This window comes from Daphnia pulex, chromosome 2, assembly GCF_021134715.1.
Source record: "Daphnia pulex isolate KAP4 chromosome 2, ASM2113471v1".
In the NCBI taxonomy this organism is placed as follows: domain Eukaryota; kingdom Metazoa; phylum Arthropoda; class Branchiopoda; order Diplostraca; family Daphniidae; genus Daphnia; species Daphnia pulex.
In genome coordinates this window covers 661,179-676,886 of record NC_060018.1, presented here as the reverse complement: position 1 = coordinate 676,886, position 15,708 = coordinate 661,179, and the positions used below count along the sequence as shown (strand labels likewise).

Here is a 15,708-nt window from a genome sequence, read left to right as displayed (position 1 = left end):
GCGGTGTGTCTACTGTAGTAGTAGCGACCTTATATGCGCGCACCGTGACGATGTGCAAAGGTCCTGGCTCTATCCAATTTCAGCAGCAGTCGGCTCGCGCTCCTCCGCTTGGCCGGAGCCTCAATATGAACGTCCCAGGCTTCATCCAGCCCTATCATCCTTCCCCCCAGTTGAGAAAAACGTCATCACACCTATAAAAGAGCGCCACATTCAAACCTAGACCTAGATTTTATAACCTCTCGTGCGCCAGTGAAAAAAAAAAATGTGTTTGTGTAGGCGGTGGTGGCTTTATAGTGTCGGCTTAGTCAAATCTTTTGACACCCAATGACGTGGCATTTAAAAAGAATCCAGCGGAGCAGCGACAAGTTCATCAGGCAAAGTGGTGGCCCGTTAAATTGGGTGGCGGTGTGTATTATTCAAAGAGTTCGCCCTACTATAAGGACAGGAGCGAAAAATCTGGAATAATGAGTTGCTGGTATTTATATATAACAGTCTAATAGAGTAGAGCTCCTTCTTTTTGTGCCGCATTCAATGTAATGTTTCAAGTCTGAAACGTTGGTTACACACACAGCTGGGATCGACGCAGTGGCGATTAGGTCGGTCCCTCTCTCTATTTTACCATGTTCTTATTGGCGACGTCGTACGATTGAGCCCAGAGAAAAATGAATTGCCGAGAGTTGACTCACTCCAGTCTCAACCTCTTTACTAAAATTGGTCGTTAGATTTTCTTTTTCTTATATTTTTGATTTGGTCGCCTTCCGCCTCCCGTTGTACTATATAAACCAACTTGTCAACTGGCGCTGGGTGGTTGTGTGACCCACTTGACGGCGTTCCTTGCAAACAGCCGACGACAACTGGAGCGGCGGCAGCGGCCCACGTCGATCACGCTCCCTTTTGCCATTATTAAGGGACTCGGCAGCTGCGTCCCACAGCCGCCAATCAGGTAAAAAGCCAATTTGCTTTCTAGATGGTCGCCTCTGCTGTCTGGCTGTGCTGTGTCGTCGCTGAGACGCGTGTTGCTCCGCCGCCCGCCCCAATCGTCGTGATCAAAAGAGCGAACCGATTTGTATGTGTGTGATCGCTATGACGGAATCAATTCGCCCCAATCCGACAAGCCGATCTTCCGCTGGAAAGAAAAAGAACAAAAAAAAAAAACGATCAAGAACTGCTGGGCCGACCTTTTTTATTTTGAGTTGTCTCTTGTCGACGCCTATTTGCATATGCGACGACGACGGGAATAATATCTGCTGGAACGACGAACAACCCTCTTGATTGTGTCGTCGGAGTTGGGAATACGTAATGAGGGATTTCCCTTGTCGACGACGATCTAGGAGCAGCTAGAGTGAGACGACAGGAGGTGGTTGATATCTCACGCGTTAGGCGACACGATGCAAATGGCCAGCAGGTGGTTGTTGTTGTTGTTGTTGGTGAAGAAACTATCGATTGTTCCCGGATGATTGCGCTAAAGAGAGATAGTCGACTCGGATCAGTTTTTTATTCGGTGTTAGACTTAGCTCCCGCATTTCCAAACGAGCCATATAGACGACACGAGAGAGAAACAAACAGGGCCAGCAGTTTCTCTCCCTTTTGTCTCTTCCATCATCTGCCCAGTGGTGGTGTAACAAGTCGGCGCCGACCCGCTCCCCAACTATATACAAGTGACTGGGTTGTCTCGGCCGTTTCCCCTGACAAAACCAGCACCCGACTACCACAAAAACAAAAAAAAAAAAGGAACAAAATAAAAGGAATTGTCCACTTTCAGGCCTCTTTCCGCCCCTGCCAACCGACAAGAAAAAAAGAAAGAAAAAGAGAACTATATATACCTGCTGCTTGCCTTGGCGGATTTCTTGTACCACTCCAGTCATCAACCTCAGGAAGCTCTCTTCCATCGCCCAGCAACGCATCATAATAACCGAGCCCGTGTAAGCCCGTAGGCTTTTGTTCGCAAGTGAAATCCAGCTGCTAGAGACTAGCCAACCAAAGTTGCTTCTTCGTCGTCGACAGTAAACGGTCGCTAAAAGTTTCGAATAAGTTTTCCCTGTGCTGTAAATGTGTACATGTCGTAGACCTTTTTTCTCCCGTCGTTGATTGTGCGGTCAACTTTTCTCCGTCGCCCCGACAAGCAGATACATTCAATAAAATAAGGAGCGAGCTGCGTTCATCCAGCGTGTTGGGGTGACGCAAAGATGGCAGCCCGAAAACTTTTGATCCATCATTTGATAAGACATATGCCCATATTAGAAACGTATTCTATATAAATGTGGGATGTATAATCTGACAACTTCCTCTCCATTCCATTTGTGAACACATTCGTCCTTATTTCCTGTCTTCCATTCAACTCGTCTTCGTTTTATCTAATGAACATTTTTGTTTTTTCTTCTTCCAGGCTTTTCCTGTTTTCAGACTTATTGGAGGCATGTGTCGTTATGTAACTAAAGTATTATCGGCCACTCAAACCCAATACGTGTAACCATCATTGGAACAATTATCGTTGAAATCGGATCAGCCGTTTCGTTAAAACATTGTGTCGTTCAAACAGACCTCCCGAAAAAAGTGTGATACAGACTTTGCGTCGTCTGCGTAACCAAGGAAACGACGTTCATGCGAATTACAAAAAAAGTGCAATTTTCTAGTCAATAAAAGAAAACGGAAAATAATACAAAAACTAAAAAAAAACTAAAAAAATGAGGTCCTCTACAAAATGGTTGTTGGTGAATATTTTATTCACCTGGTTTACCTGGCAACAAGGCAACGCCGACAAGTTCACTCTGGGATACATCACCGGATCAACCCGTAGACAGTGGGACAAGGAATACTCCAGACCTGGGCTCTCCATTTCAGGTGAGCACAATCAATACCAATAAATATTATTCTCCACGTTTCGTATGATTACTTTCGACATCTTTTATTTTGGGGGCGAATTCTTTGGGTGGTGGCATTACACGTGCACCTAATAACCTGTACAGAGTCTCACTTTTCCTGATCGATGACAGTCATCGATCGTTCAAGCCCCCACTGAAAAGCTGTGGGCGAAATTTATATGTATTCTCTCGGTCTGTCTCTCGATGCAATCTCGATTGCAGGGGATTCAACATCTTCCCCCCACCAACTTTGGACTCGAAAACCATTGCCAGAAACTTTCCTTCTTTCTCTCGATACACACACACATGGTTACGTTTTCGCTCTAGGTGTCTTTGGAAGAATTCTTTTTCCCATTCGTCTCTTTTTTATTTGATAGAGTTTCACCCCGAATGTTTAAGTGGCCTTATTCGATGCTATACACACACGTGTGTAAGTGATGGCAAACAGCATTACGTCTTCTTTGTTTGCTATGATTCGCGTTTCCTTGGCGAGTTACTCCCATACAGTTGTTGTCATACGATTATTTGTTGCAAGACAAGTATCATAAGGGGGGATATTAGGACCTTCTTTTTCATATTATAGTGAATGCTACGCCCACGTCAAGTCTACCAACAAAAAGCAATCAAGGTTTTCCCGGTGTAGTTTTCTTATTTACTGGGAATCTCTAATCAGTCGCATCATTCACGAGAAAAAGAGTCAAGGAAATGACGAAGGTATACGTACTGAAATGTGGTGCATTTCTTTCAGCTCAACCAAAAAGGACGAGATGAAAGACAGCTTTATATGCCTAATTCCACGTAGGAAATTTCATTTCGCCAGTTTTTCTTTAAAATAGAAAAATCCCCGTCTGCTTTGAACTGTCGTTGGTGCGTGCCAGATTTCAGTTGGACCAAAAGTCGCCTTGTTAATATACTCTCTTCATTTTTCTTTTGTTTCCGTCTTGCTTGACTCGGCTGTATCTTTTCATCCTTTCTTCCTTAATCAACTCCTTCCTGCTGCTGCTGCTGTGTAGCACTAAATATTTATACATGGGAACAACCCGTGTTGTTTCGTTTTTGTCCTTGATAATGCAGTCACGTTTGTTGTTGTTTAGTAGAGGGCAGAGCCTTCCATCTTTGCCGACTCGCTTCCAGTCGAGTCTGTTTTCCTCATATGGACGACCGAAATGCAATTGTCTCTTATACTCTCGGCTCCAATATTTTCCATCGTAGTTTGAAGGATCGCTGGTTATTTACGTAGGGGAACGCATGACTGAACATGTCGACAAAGATGAACAACACGATAAGAAGTTGAAGAGTTTCTTGGACGTTGACAGTCTACAGCGAATCCGGTAAGACCAAAATGCGGAGGAGTAGGAAGATAAATATGAAAAAGGGGATCGATACAGAAATAATAGAGAAGAAGGAAAGTTGCGACGAGGGATATATATATATATCTCATCACGGTCGAACATCTCCCGATGAGCCGACGTCGTGGAAGAAATGTCTACATAAGGAACTCTCTAGAAAGACAGTCAAGGATCGAATGTGAGAGCCGAGTTTCAGTTTTGCACGGGACAACTTTTTTTTTCCATGTGCCAGACAATGAATAAGAGAGAGAGAGATCTTTGTCATCGTCGTAATAATAGATATAGGGGGTCGGAATGTATTCGCGTATAAACAAATATACGTGTGTGTCTGGTAGAGAACGCATCATCTGGATCCATTCCGTGAATTCCCGCGTCATATATTAAATCACTTAGGTGAGTCGACGTCTAGGTCGTCGATATTGCTTTCATCCCACGTTAATATTATGTTTTCCAATGATGGCGAAGTAGAGCAGGGAAAAAGGGGGATAGCTAGCCAGCAAGAGAAATCCATCAACTACTTAATATTTCTTCCGCCGTCTTATGCACATGTTCTTATCGTCGAATAGAATACGAGGGGCGGCTATTGGATTTCTTATTCACGTCTCGAGTTTCTATTCTTCCTTCCGACCATCAAATATGCCAAAAAATCGAACGTTTTTCGCTTGAAATTCAACATTCCTGACTGCCGGGATCTAAATCGATGTTGACGCTTTTCTTATTGATTTAATTTTTTTATTTTTGAATGGTTTTTTGACGCTTGCAGGCGCCATATCGTTGGCCATCGAAGATGTCACCAGACACAGGATTCTACCCGGCGACCACACCTTGGATATGGTCGTGGCAGAGACATATGGCGAGGAAGAAGAGTCTCTACTGCAAACGGCCAAACTCTGGACACTCAACGTGTCGGCCTACATCGGACCGCAAGAGTCGTGCGTGCACGAGGCTCGAATGGCGGCCGCTTTCCGCCTTCCCATGATTTCCTACGTGAGTTAAACTATTTATTTTATCCTTCAGTGGGTGGTAAAACAGCTTTCAAACTAATGGCGAAAAAACGATTTTTCATTCATCAATTCGTTCTTGTTTTTATCCAATATTTTATCAATAACAGTAATGGTGCCATTGGTGTAGCCTCTTCCTTTTTTTATTTTAAATTCACACCCAACATCAAAAGCTTTCTCGCCTTTGGTTCATTCAATACGTCTAAGCCGATATACCGGGAAAAGCTTTTAAATCATCATCAGTGACAGGGTGGTGTATCTTGAAATTGCGTGCCTTCCCTCCCAATCACGAAGCTGTGTAGAAGAATATTTGCAACATAATAGATCTTTTTTTTTTTTCTCCCTATTCCGGCCACCATTTGAAACGACAATTTATCTTCGTTGCTCCTTTTCTTCACCTTTTTCTCTTTCATTCTTTTTTTTATTTGGAAAAAAATAAAAATACCAACTACAGTTTTGCACGCACGATGAAACTTCCAACAAAGAACTTTTCCCGACGTTCGCCCGCACTCGGCCACCAGACACGCAAATCTCCAAGTCGGTCGCCTCCGTCCTGAAAGCCTTCCATTGGCACAAAGTCGCGTTCTTCCATAAGAGCACGGACGACTCGGAGTACGCCAAAGTAAGTCAGTCAACTACACAACAGCACGTTACACAAATACGGAGCATTTCACAATCAAACATAAGAAGTACTAGTACCTACTGGAATGAAATGGGAGAGTTAGACCATGCAGACTGTGCTCTATTTGAAAAATAGAGAGGGAAAAAAAGGGTGGTTTATTTAAATTGCGCTGTGTGTATTTCGAGGAACGTTCTTTGGCTTCTCTTTCAAACTGTACAGTAGTATTGAAGAAGCTGCTACTTCATCTTGTACCTAACCATATAGAGAAAAATAACCGCCGGCATCGTAAAGTCGAATCCAAATATTGATGCGGGTTGTGCAGCCTCTGGCCCCTTTTGATGATCTGTGCCCCTTCAATACTCTCGAGATTGATGTTTCCAGTGCTGCCACTGGCACTTGGATCTAGTATTTCACCCATTGTTTACATCTTTTAATAAACCGAAAACGCTATCGGCGGAGTTTCCTTTGCGGTTCTTAGATTCTGCCCGATCGATTGCTTTTATACTCTAGTACTCGAAGCAACTTGACATGGTTTCAAGTTCCAGTGCTCCTCCGCCACTAATAATAACGACCCTAGAGAGAGAGAGAAAGAGAATAAGAACAAACGAGGTATACACTTTCCTCTATAATAGCCACCGATTCCATCTAAACCCTCCAATAGAACAAAAGAGAAGAAGACCAAAAGGAAAAATAACTTCTCCTTACAACTTGCAATAAACTAATAATTAGGACGCAGTGGAGCTCGCTAAATTGGAAACTACATCACGGAGAAGTGCAATAGTATGCTCGACTAGTTAGTGTTAATTTCAACAGCCGAAATATGTTTATTGGTTTCTTTTTTCCTTTTTCACGAGCACTTTCACTCTGTCTTCATTTGTAGATCGCGCAGACGATAATGACGACCCTGTCAGCCGAGAAAATCGAAGTGAAATTCCGCCGCTCGTGGAAAGTGTATCATCACGGCTGGGACGACTGGGTGAACCCGTTTGAGAAAATGGTCAACGAAACCTACCAAGACATCCGCAGTAAGTGTCTTATAATCATTTGACTGGTGCAAGTTAGTACCGTAGTACGTGTGTTATTTTTATGAGAACAATGACGGAGAGTGTATAGGCCTAGACGAGTAATAAGGACACGCGTCTTGGTGTTACAGGATCGGCCACGATTCGATGACGAGACCATTATTTCATCAAACATGATGTTTTCTCTTTGTTCTTTTCTTCTTCCGTTTAGTTTACGTGGTTCTCGGCCCGTATCATGAACACATCGGACTTTTGACGGCCATGGAGGACAGGCATCTCTTCGATCGAGGTAATGGATCTACCCAATGATTATCACGGAACAAACTATACGCAGACTGAGAGAAATTTAATGACCTCTGCGGTTTCCTCTTTCACGCTCGCCCCCCCTTTTTTTTTTTAAACGGAAAATAATATCAAATTTTGACGTTATTTAATAGGGGAATATTTCGTCCTGGGCGTCGACTTGGATCGTTACGACGCCGACAATCCCAGCAAGTATTTGCGTGGTTCACTCAAAGATGATCTCGACCAGAAAGCCATTAAAGCGTTTGAGAATTACGTCGGAGTCGTCGGTTCCCCGTCGGGTGCCGATTTCGACAATTTCACCCAAATGGTCAACGATTACCTGGAACGGCCGCCCTTCAATTTCTTCAATCCTCTTACCTCCTACGGCGTCGGCAAACGAGTTCAGTAGTTTTATTTTTATTTTATTTTCGTTTTAATTCCCTGACGCGTCCGTCAACTTACTACCTGTTTGATATCCTTCTGCGTATCAAAGATCCGGTCCGAGGCTGCCTACCTTTACGACGCTGTTCTCCTCTACGCTCACGCCCTCCGCGAGGTCCTACTGGTGGGCGGCAATCCTTACGACGGTCTGGCCATCATGGAGCGCATTCGTGGGCGGACCTACATGAGTGCCATGGGGTGAGTGAAATCTGGGACCGCGCGCTGCCAGTCGTTATCTTTCATAAGCACATCACCCTGTTGCTTCGCATTACATTCCGACGATAAACACGACAGGGCCTTCTTTTTGTTGTTCGCTGCTTGTCGTAACAATGCTGTTCTGTCTGTCTGCTGTGTTTCCCTTGACGAGTTCAACGGTGTTGAAATGCCCATAATAACAACACGAAATCAGATAAAGGAAAGCAACCGAGCTGCGACTCTGTTTGATAAAGAGCTCCCGGACAAATCGCATTAATTAACTTGATGGAAAACATGATGCGACAGTTGGCTGGCTTCCCTGGAGAATGTTGTACGACAACTCGTAGTATAACGCGTTTGACTTTGATCTGCCAAGATATATATGCAAAGCGGAGTTGCTGCTGCTGTTGCCCGGACCAGTTTGACGGGATCGGGGGTTCGAAAGCGGGAAAGCTCCCGGTTTTTTTTTTTTTTCGTTGGCATTTCTTAAGCACAGTGTTTCAGATTCGATCCTTTGATCTTGATCAACGATTGTTTCGTTTACACATTCTAAAATGTATTGCGCGCGTTCGTGATGGATGGCTGGCGCCGAATATCAGCTGCGAGTCTTGTATTGCATTAATTATAAATTTGGTTAATTCTTGGTGGTTCGGTAGGTACGTCGTTTACATGGATTCTAACGGCGACACACAGGGGAATTACACACTGATTGGACGCCAGCCCTACGAGACTACTAACCACGAAGATGGACTCTATCCAGTGGGCGTCTTCCACATTCCACGAAACCACAGCACAATCCCGGTGAGTCCATTCGCATGAAATGGGAGAAACAATCCTAAAAATAGGTTTTGATGGGGATAATACAACTCCTTCCTGGGCTGCTCATCCTCGCCCTTTCTCCGACCCTCCCCATCATAAAGCTTTACGTTTCACCGCGAAAACCATAGCGTGCGCAGAAAGTCGTTACTGGCCTTTTACTTCCCCCCGTAGCCTTGCAGCCTGTTAGGATCATTTCTCTAACAGGAGAAATGTGATTTCTCTCTCTCTCCGATTTCTTTTTCTTCCTCACTCTTGCAGAACGACTGCAGCCAAGTAAGACGTAATCAGTCGAGACAATGCTCTCTGAAATTGTACGGATGAATAATCGAGGAATGATTGAACATCCACAATCCGGACGTTAACTTGCAAAAAAATAAATAAAATAAGAATTTTTGCTCAATTCTTTATGCAGCGTCTTTCTGACATTTGTCTCGTCGACGTTCTGACTGGCTGCCAAAAAATCCTTGCCCATTTTTGATGCGATATTGACAACAAGAGTCTCAGTCAATCATTCAATCTGCCACCCAGTTGGCAGGATCAGATGATATTTTCTTTTTCTTTAGTGTATCAGAATGAGAGACTCACTATTATGCGTTGTCCCTATTTTTTGAACAGGAACTGCATTTGGTGGCTGAAATCATGTGGAGAACGGGCAAGATTCCAATCGATGAGCCGCCGTGTGGATTCCGTGGCGAGCTCTGCATCTGTAAGCACTGCGACTTATTATTATACACATCTAGAATTATATAGGCATCGTCCTGATTATTGCAGAGTGTGTCAGTCATGTGCAACCATGGCAACACATCAGCAGTGAATATTGCAATAAAGGAATGTAGCGTATTAGTCTAGCGACTCGATATCAGATTATAATATCAAAAGGCAGGAGGGACAAAGAAAAAAAGGGGTTTCGATCTGGTTGATGATACTGTTGGACTTATACTGTGCCTTGTATAACAGCTAATACAGAAGAGATTGCTTCTGGGATTGCCGGTGGGGTCGCCGTCGTCTTTATCATCGTGGGACTTATCATCTACCGTAATTGGCGCTACGAACAAGAACTGGATTCACTCTTATGGAAGATCGACTACAAAGACATCCAGATACCAGACCTTCCGCCTCTTTCATCTGGCCAGGGCAAAGCTTCCCGTGTAAGAAAAGCTCATTTTTATTATTTTTATTATTAGGAAAATGTTACAGTGAAGCAGGGAAATCTATTTTATGTCAAAGCTTTAATCCGAGCTCACGACAACGTGTAAATGCATTTCACACGCTTGTCCGTCTTTGTATCCAAACATAAGAATGGAATTGTGACTGCATGTGTGATTGCATCAACAGAGTCTGCATCCGCTTCTGAGAACGAGCCAGGTGTCTCTCAGCTCTAATCCGGAAACGGACTTTCGTTATTCGGCCATTTACGGCACGATTGGAGTCTACAAGGGCCGGATCTTTGCCATCAAAATGGTCAACAAGAAATCCATCGACATGACACGATCCATGAAAAAGGAACTCAAATGGGTGAGTGATCCGGAATCAATTTTCTCCCTCGCTGGTTCATTCCGCCGGAATCTCTTCTCTCTCCAACGCATGTGTACACATAATACCCCCCTCTGTGTGTGTGTAATGTCAATGAGCTTTACCGTTCGCTTCCTTGTGATTACAGATGAGAGATTTGCGACACGACAATCTAAGCGCCTTCTTCGGCGCCAGCGTCGATCCGCCGAATATTTGCATCGTGACTGAATACTGCACGCGGGGCAGTCTGAAGGTAAACACCGAACTCTGCCCAAGTTGGGCCTCTTCATTTTTGATTGCATCGCGTAAAGAAAGTGCAGTCCACCGGCAATATCGAGCGAAAGTAAAAATAAAAGCCTGGGCTAAGACTCGGTCGAGGAAGAAACAAGAGCAAAACACAAAGGCCGTGGAGGACGAAAAAAAAGATGATTGATGACGATCGATAACTCTTCGTCTCTCTCTCGCCTCTCTCTACTTTTATTTATTTATTTATCGACGCGCGCTGTATTTTATTAGTTATTTTCTTTTGGGTTGTTTTTGCAGGATGTACTGGAGAACGACGACGTCAAATTAGATAACATGTTCATCGCTTCTCTCGTGGGCGATATAGTGCGGGTAAGTTGACATTAACTGATAGGAGGAGGAGGCAATGTACGTTCCTTCATCAGCCATCGCATTTCTCCACAAAAGGATAATCCATAAATTAGCCATCTTCGCTTTTATCTCGGCTTTTTTCTTCTTCTCCCCCCTTGCTTATTATAAGCAGCTACTAACTTATTCCGGCGAGTAAGGCGCAACTATTTAACACCATTCGGTCCTTTTTTTTTGTATCACGCAGGGGATGATTTATCTGCACGACTCGCCCGTCAAGTCTCACGGTAATTTGAAAGCCTCTAACTGTTTGATTGACAGTCGCTGGGTTCTCAAAGTGGCTGATTTCGGCCTGCACGAATTCAAGTCCGGAGCCGAGCGCATCAGCAACAACGACGACGACGACTACTGCGACGACTATATGCACGGTAATTCATCTCATTCTTTCACGTTGGCTTGGACAAATATTTGGCAACCAACTCCAGGAACAACTCTAGGACATTTTTTCCTGAAACAATTTTTGAAACAAAAGCAGTGCCATGTTTGTTTTATCTTTCTTTCTTTTCTCCCCACTCTTTTTATTTTGTGTGTGTTGACTTCACCCGCATCTCGGTTGGCAGGTTTGCTTTACAGGTCACCAGAGTTGCTCCGCTTGGCCGATCCACCTCTGCAAGGGACCCAGAAAGGAGATATTTACAGTTTCGGGATTCTTTTGTACGCCATTCACGGACGACAGGGGCCTTTCGGTTTCACTCCGCTTAGCACGAATGACATTCTCAAGAAGGTGACCGAACACGCACCTCCACTGCCGCCCTTCAGGTCTTGTTGCTTCTCTATTTTTTTCTTTGATTTTTATTTAGACGTCGTTAGACTAAATCTGTGGTGTGTAGTCACTATAAGCGATGGGGAAAAGTTCATTGGGCACCTTTGTTGAAAATGCAGACTTTCATACTTGCTGTACATCCAGTAATTAATCCTGACAGTTGGTTTTATCAAGGTTTTATCTACACGTGCCGAGTATCAGGGAGTGGTAGACGGGCCCCCAGGATAGAGTCTTGTGCCTTCATTAGACTTGGTTAAGCTGGGACAAGTCTAATGGCCAACAATGCGCATCTTAATCAAGGATCTCGCCGCTAGACAAAGCAGTTTAGTCCGTAGTTAAACATGTACAGCAAGCAATGCGCTGCTGCTGCTGCTGAGTCAGCGTAGACGCACTCTGGTCGTTATGGCTACATGGGAGGCTTTAGTCACGCTTGAGTAGTATTGATATTAGTAGTGTGTTGTCGTTCACCATGTAGGTCCTCTTTGCTGTTACATGGATCTATAAATGCCTGGAGCCTTACTCGCTCCGATGAACTTGTATCCTTTTTTATACTCTCAATAAGGCTGTTGGTCTGTGTGTAGATCCTTTAAGGGAAAAAGAACCAAAGCAACTTGTCACTCACGAGACAACGACCCGCTCTACCAATAAATTGTAATGATGGGCATGAAATTGTCATTTGTTTTGTTTTCGCAGGCCGCAAATGGAAGCGCTGGAAAACTGCCTCGACTGCGTTTGTACCGTCATGGTCGAGTGCTGGCGGGAGCAGCCGGAGGAGCGACCCGATTTCAAGACTATCCGTTCCAAATTGCGACCAATGCGCAAAGGCTTGTAAGTGGGTTTACATACACTCTCTTGTTAACTATTCCATCATCGCCTTATGCAGACTGGACTTGCATCAATCAAGAACGAGGAATTAACGGAATGTCTCTCAGTTGTGCGTTCCCCCCCGTTGTTTCGACGTACTCTGTAGATGGATGGATGGATGGATGATGTCTTTTGACTGGATCTTATTATAGTAAAGAGCGTTAATGCTGGGCTACAAGAAAGGGAAGGCTCTTGGAAACAGTTTCCCAGATGGGGGGAGTGATGATGATTTTGCGCTGGCCATTGTTTCCGCTATGTAATTGTATCGCCATCCACTGCACGAAGCGTCTCTAAAGTCTGGCTCTCTTTGTTTTCGTCGTTTTGTTACGATTTTGGCAGGAAGCCCAACATCTTTGACAACATGAACTACTTACTGGAGAAATATACCAACAATCTTGAGGCGTTGGTCGACGAGCGGACCGAACAACTGCTCGAGGAGAAGAAGAAAACCGGTATGGACTGCGTATTCAAATATCATAATTATATACACGTGAAAGTCTCTCCGACTTTCGGTTTTTTTGCACGTGTAAACTAATTACTCATCTTGTCCCGATTTCTTAGAGGCACTTTTGTATGAAATGTTGCCGCGCTACGTGGCCGAAAAGCTCAAATGCGGACACAAAGTGGAGGCGGAATCGTTCGACTCGGTAACCATTTACTTTAGTGATATTGTCGGATTCACGGAAATGTCGGCGCAGTCGAGTCCACTACAGGTAGAACAATTCAGAATTCAAATCACGACCAACTTTTTTGACCCAAAACGCAATCAAATAAAAATTTAGGTGGTGGATTTCCTGAACGATCTCTATACGTGCTTCGACTCGATCATTGGAAATTACGACGTGTACAAAGTGGAGACCATTGGGGACGCCTACATGGTCGTGAGTGGCCTTCCGATCCGCAATAAAGACCAGCACGCTGGAGAAATCGCCTCCATGTCACTCTCTCTGCTGCGCGCCGTTGTCAAATTCAAAATACGACACCGACCACACCAGACGCTCATGTTGCGCATTGGCATCCATTCCGGTGAGACTATTTGACTTATACCTACCTACGTTTACGCCTGCTGCTGTGATTATTGCTTCCGATTAATTGCAATTCGTTTCTCCTCCTTCAGGCCCGGTATGCGCCGGAGTTGTGGGACTGAAAATGCCTCGCTATTGCCTCTTTGGTGACACGGTCAATACATCTTCGAGAATGGAGTCGACTGGATTGCGTGAGTTCATTTGTGGAAGTGGGGATGCCGCCCTCGAATTCCATTCATTCTTTTCCTGTTTTCTTTTCTCAGCTTTGAAGATTCACTGCTCGACGGCCTGTAAGCAACTGCTGGACCGTCTAGGCGGCTACATCCTGGAAGAGAGGGGAGAGATCAAGATCAAAGGCAAGGGTGATATGGTTACCTATTGGCTAGTGGGTGAAGAGACTGGGAGTCAAATTCGCCAGCGCGGCCGGCCTAATGGCCCTTGGCCCAACCGACCCAAGAGTTCCCTGCGGAACCACAAATTGCCCCGCAACCGACACAATCGAGAAGATTTAGCTTCTAGCCTCGACTCACCAAAGAAGTTGAGGTTCGCCTCGGATTCGCCGGCTGCAGGTCCGTCAACGGTGGACGTGGAGATCATGGACGAGACGGTCCCATTCGTCGTCACGAGCAAACGCAATTCCTGCCCGAATTTGAAGGTGAACGCACAGGTGGGCGGATTCACGCTGATGCAGCCGAGTTTCAGCCGATCGTTCGAGCGAAAACTTTGCTATCAACCTCATCGCCTGAGTACTACTTCCCTGGTTGAGGCCATTACGTTGTCGTCCAGCCACAACGGCAGCCACAGGACGCCCAACGGGAAATCGCAACTGCACTTTCCCTTGTCATCGCCCAATTCGTCGAGGATTCGCGGAGAAAATCCCAAGATCGAGCTCAGCCCCCCAGAAGAATCGATGAACGATTGCTGGCCCCTGCTCGATCCCCATTACACGGGCAACGAGCACGGACTAAGGGACGACAGGGAGACGAGCGTCTGAGTCAACATGCAGATTCAGTGTCCATCGTTATTTATTTATTTATTTATTCATCGCAAGCAACAGCAACAAAATTTTGTTTTCTTAACTTTCCCGTTATTATTGGACTCGCTCCGAGTTGTTCATCAATGACGCGAGGATCGTCCTATAGCCACCTAGCGGCCAACGGACTCAACCCCCCGTTGCAAGTTGCAACCGGCCAATCTGTCAATGAGAAAAGCCTGATACTGCTGGAAACGAAAACTGAAACCGAACGTTTATCGACTGCACTTTGAGTGATGATTTTCAAAGGGAATCTATTTTAAAAACAACCTGCCGAGTGGTTACCACCACTGCTTGCCGCTACGTGAATTGGCAAACTGTTGGCGTCATTGCGGACTGGATTTGACGACCGACATTGAACGCAGAAGAATTTAAAAAAAAAAAAGGAAAATAAAACGAGGCTAACCAACGAAAAGGGATGCAAGAGTATGACAAGACGAACGAGGTGAAACGGACTGAATGGATGAAGTGGGTTGATTTCGGCGCATGAATAAACGAAGCGAACGGGAAGAGATAACGAGATAGTTCTGCGCTCCACGCGTGAAACACCCATCAGTAGCCAAGGCCCCGCCCTGGAAATATATCGAAAGGAAGGAAAGAAGAAAAAAAAAACAAAAAATGAAAGTGAAGAGAAACGGCAGGAGGGAACGCAAACGACCGGTAGATGACTCTTGCGGGACTGAACGGGAGCGCGACCAGCTGTGACCAACTTTCCTTCTTCATCATTCCTTATTGCTGCTATGCCATGCACTTCTTGTCCGCCCCTCTCTGATTCGTCAAAGAGTATGACGTGAATTGACGACTTTCACTCGTTTCGTTTTTTTTCTTTTTTCTGTGCCGAAAGTTCCAAATATATTGACCAAAAGGAAAAATATACATGAAAATAAAAGATTGGAATATGATGTTTTCCCCTCATTACGTTACACTGTTATACCAGCACACGTTCGGATTATACAACTTCGCTCGGCCAATTGCCCTCGTATTCTCATTTGACTGCGCCGTCCCTTCTCTTTTTTTTTTCTCCCCTTTGTTAACCGGACTGCGAATTCCATTGCGCCAACTTTAATCAACTGGAAATTTCGCTTCAACTCGTCACAAGAAGACAATATTGTTTCTTACTAAAAACTGGTCGTTGAACTGTTCCCGGGGATTTTTTTATGTTTTTCGTTAATGAGCCGTTAAGATTTCCAGTTTGCCACACTTCCCCGACCAGACAGTCGACACAGGACTTGACTGGCCGATTGTGTCTACGGAAACTCTGTGTG

The 15,708-nt window shown here is 44.8% G+C and overlaps 1 protein-coding gene across 4 annotated transcripts; it reads left to right on the top strand.

Annotated features, from left to right (window-relative positions):
* Positions 1 to 97: 97 nt before the first annotated feature.
* LOC124188826 (guanylate cyclase 32E-like) lies at positions 98 to 15,327 on the top strand. 4 transcript variants are annotated; one of them, XM_046581708.1, is made up of 23 exons: positions 98 to 596; positions 845 to 943; positions 2,387 to 2,841; positions 4,974 to 5,197; positions 5,666 to 5,833; positions 6,714 to 6,858; positions 7,067 to 7,144; positions 7,293 to 7,540; positions 7,634 to 7,779; positions 8,433 to 8,577; positions 9,211 to 9,301; positions 9,553 to 9,743; positions 9,931 to 10,110; positions 10,256 to 10,360; positions 10,651 to 10,722; positions 10,946 to 11,126; positions 11,319 to 11,517; positions 12,215 to 12,349; positions 12,725 to 12,837; positions 12,947 to 13,098; positions 13,168 to 13,411; positions 13,503 to 13,601; positions 13,674 to 15,327. In XM_046581708.1, the coding sequence occupies exons 3-23, from the start codon at positions 2,685 to 2,687 to the stop codon at positions 14,402 to 14,404; spliced, it is 3,804 nt and encodes a 1,267-aa protein (XP_046437664.1). In that variant the 5' UTR covers positions 98 to 596; positions 845 to 943; positions 2,387 to 2,684; the 3' UTR covers positions 14,405 to 15,327. The 4 variants fall into 4 exon arrangements, with proteins under 4 accessions (XP_046437664.1, XP_046437665.1, XP_046437662.1 ...); XM_046581709.1 differs by lacking the exon at positions 845 to 943 and having other exon boundaries at positions 98 to 475; XM_046581706.1 differs by lacking the exon at positions 98 to 596 and having other exon boundaries at positions 828 to 943.
* Positions 15,328 to 15,708: the final 381 nt, after the last annotated feature.